This window comes from Protomyctophum parallelum (genome assembly GCF_964188405.1).
Source record: "Protomyctophum parallelum genome assembly, chromosome: 6".
Lineage (NCBI taxonomy): Eukaryota > Metazoa > Chordata > Actinopteri > Myctophiformes > Myctophidae > Protomyctophum > Protomyctophum parallelum.
In genome coordinates, this window is record NC_139701.1 from 19,612,226 (window position 1) to 19,615,474 (window position 3,249).

Below are 3,249 nucleotides of genomic sequence, written 5' to 3' on the forward strand. Positions count from 1 at the left end.
TTACAGTCGCACAAAATTATGCTAATATAAATAGAAATCATATAAGCATATATAGCTTGCTGCTTAGCAGAAAAGCATCCCCAGGACTCAGCCACAGCAGGGGTCTCTCGTGCCACGCCTGTCCCCTGCACATATCGGCCCGCACCCTCATAATCTTCCGTTCTTCTTAGCTCACGCTAGTCACGCTAAAGTCTCTCTAGAACCGTTTATATTCCAAACAAGATACATGATGAAGTCACAAAGGATGACAGAACATTGTGCTTTTGGTCAAAAACATGGAGAGTTCCCTAGTTTTAGAGCTATGAGTCATTCTAATCGGGCCGCAAACAAGGATGTGAACGGCAGCACGCATGCGCGAAACACAAGGCCAACAAAAAATAGTTTTTTATTTATTTTTATATATCAATAAAAAAGCCCTAAAGACGTGTATACACGTCCAAGGTCTCCTGCGGTTTTATTAGAAAGGACGTCTGTACACGTCCTTTGCAAATATAGTGTTAAGAGTATAGCCACACATCTGTGTCAGGTGGAGCATTGATTGTAGCCAAAGCAAGTCGAGATTTCAGTCCCGTCAATTTCCCACGTTGTCTTGTGGGTTGTGACTGTGAGCAATGTGTTTCTGCTGTGTAGTTTGTTTCACGTACAGTACGTTGGAGTTGTTGGCTCACTGAAAACTACACGCAAAATGTATTTCCATAGTTGGTTCTTGATGGTTGACACCCAATCAATATTGAACTCCAAGCTTCAGACGTGTTGGAATTCACGTACGTTTCTTAACGGATTCCCTCTTAACGGTCTAATTCCTCAATGGTTCCTTTTTAATATTCCTATACAGTATGTGTTTTAAATGGAAGATTACAGGTCTGTAACTCTAAGGCCCAAACCACACCAATGATTCACCATGCAACTCCTTGCAACCAAACGATTGTGAATAATTGCATGTAGTTCCATGCAACCATTATCCCCAATGGCAGTTGCAAGGAATTGTAATGCAATAAACTGGTATTGTAATTGTATAACAAACCCAATAACCAGCTCTGACTAGAAAACTGGTTCTAGAAACGGTTAAAAATGTGATGGAACCGATTTCGGTACCTCGATGTTGGCTCCCGTTCCTCCAGTTTCCCCAGTTCCGGATCCCAACCCTACACACTTTTCTCCCATAGAACAGAAGTGAACATCTGACCTGTATGTGTGACCATGCCCTTATACTGAGCTGTACACTGGTGCCACACACTGAAAATAGCAGATCTATATAAGCATACATACATTGTGCTGTGTTGTGAGCCTATACATCTTTTGGTATGCAACACCCCTGCGCAACTAAGTAGACATTACAACAATGTCTCTCTCTCTTTCTCTTCCCCCTCTCTTTCTGTGTAACGGTCTCTCTCTCTCTCACACGTATTGTGTCCATCTATTTATGTATCCTTTCTAGATATATTTGAACTTCAGCACTAAGCTGAAGGCGGGGACCAGGGAGGACCACAACTCCCAGAATGCAGCGTTGCAGCGCCTCAGCTCCGCCGGCAGCAACAGCCCACCGACCCCGTCCCAACCTTTGTTAGCGCACAACGAGGTATTCCTGGAGGGCATGAGCCGCCGGGCCCACCCGGTGTAAAGGACCCCACCCCGCTAACGCTCGGCTGCCCCGCTAAGTGCCTGTAAAGTTCCTCCACCAACCCGACGCCCCTTTTGGATTGGTTCGGATTTGTTCTTGGACAATGTGGTACTGTATCTACCATCTGTGTTATTACATGTACCAGGAGGGACTGCTTCTGTCTGTCTGAGGACAGACTGGACAAATCCTCTCCCTTTCATGGGACTCGAGACCCCCCCCCACCCACACACACACACACGCACACACACACACACGCACACACACACACGCACACACACACACACACACACACACACACACACACACACACACACACACGCTGAGGTGTGAAGGGACATAAACCTTTTATGCTACAACTTCAACTGTCATACAGTCATATTAACTCACCGTCATTCACTACACACGTGTATGTGTGCTTTTTCATTGGTTTTTTGTGTGTGTTTTTTTCTACACTACCTTCTTGAACGTTGCCGCTCGACTATTAACCTTTCGGTTCATACCATTTGATGATTGGTGTTCAACATTTCATTCCTCTCTGGTGAAAGGTTATGTAGTATTTTGTATTACACTTTGGAGCACTGCCAGAGCGAACGTTTGATGAGAGGCACGCACGGCACTTGAACTTCACATCATTCCATGCCCGTTCTTATTATTATTTCTGTTTATTTTTTTTACACTTTTGTTACACTGTCAGTATTATTTCCACATGTACAGGTCCTCTGGTTATATGAAGGAGAAACTCACAGGGGCCAATTTAAATGGGGATATCGGTAAATATAAGCTAGACGGCATGTTGAGATCGCTGCTAGAGAACATTACCATTCCCCTTCACATTACTGAACTGTTTTCTGCCGGACCCAGACCACTGTTGACTTCTATTCTTTCAGGCAGTGAAGTAGGTTCACCTGATGTCCAAGGTCTACATTAGTCCTTGATTAGACAATTAGAATGGAAACCAGCAGTAGTTTTGGTCTGCTGCTCTAGTTGCAACTAACTGGTGCCCAAGAGATTAATTTATAACTTTACCAAATCCATTTGGCATACAAGCATATCTATGAAAAGAACGCAGTGTGTCAGTCCATTATTTCTTCTACACTCGTATTGTAGAGGCCTGTCTTTTTGGAATTTCTCCTCAGATATGGTACTTATTTACGTGTATGTGCTTTGCGTTTATGTGCTTGCTCGCTGTACAGTACATGTGTATATATCTATTATAGTATCAGTAATGTTAGCGGTAGTTGCAATTTTATGGCAAGACGGGTAGTACTGCTACATTGTTACAACGTTTTTAAGACATGGCATCTTTTGAAATGTGTAACTCTTGAATTAGGCATCATGTCCACTCCACAGAAAGTGTTTTATGAGCTGCAATCTGAGTCATGCATTTCTATAGTAAAGCTATGCTGGATTGGCCAACATCCAGTGTTTTATTGGTGGTGCACAGTGTGCGATTCGAACACAAATTTCTGCAGTTTTGCTTTTGCTGAGAAGTACTGCTCATAAATGTCAAATTCGTTACTCCTGGCTGTGTCTGACAACTGGGTCATTTACAACCTGATGTCTACTGTTATCCGAAGTCCATGGAGTAGTTTTAACAGAAGTAACTGAAGACATCTGTTACAACTAAA

The 3,249-nt window shown here is 43.2% G+C and overlaps 1 protein-coding gene across 2 annotated transcripts in view; it reads left to right on the forward strand.

The window, feature by feature from the left end:
- kita (KIT proto-oncogene, receptor tyrosine kinase a) overlaps positions 1-1,863 on the forward strand; it is a 39,251-nt gene extending 37,388 nt beyond the window's left edge. For both annotated transcript variants that reach the window (XM_083768160.1, XM_083768161.1), the window contains exon 21: positions 1,439-1,863. In XM_083768160.1, the coding sequence (XP_083624286.1) occupies positions 1,439-1,621 (183 nt within the window). In that variant the 3' untranslated portion in view covers positions 1,622-1,863. The remainder of the gene's footprint in view (positions 1-1,438) is intronic.
- Positions 1,864-3,249: the final 1,386 nt, after the last annotated feature.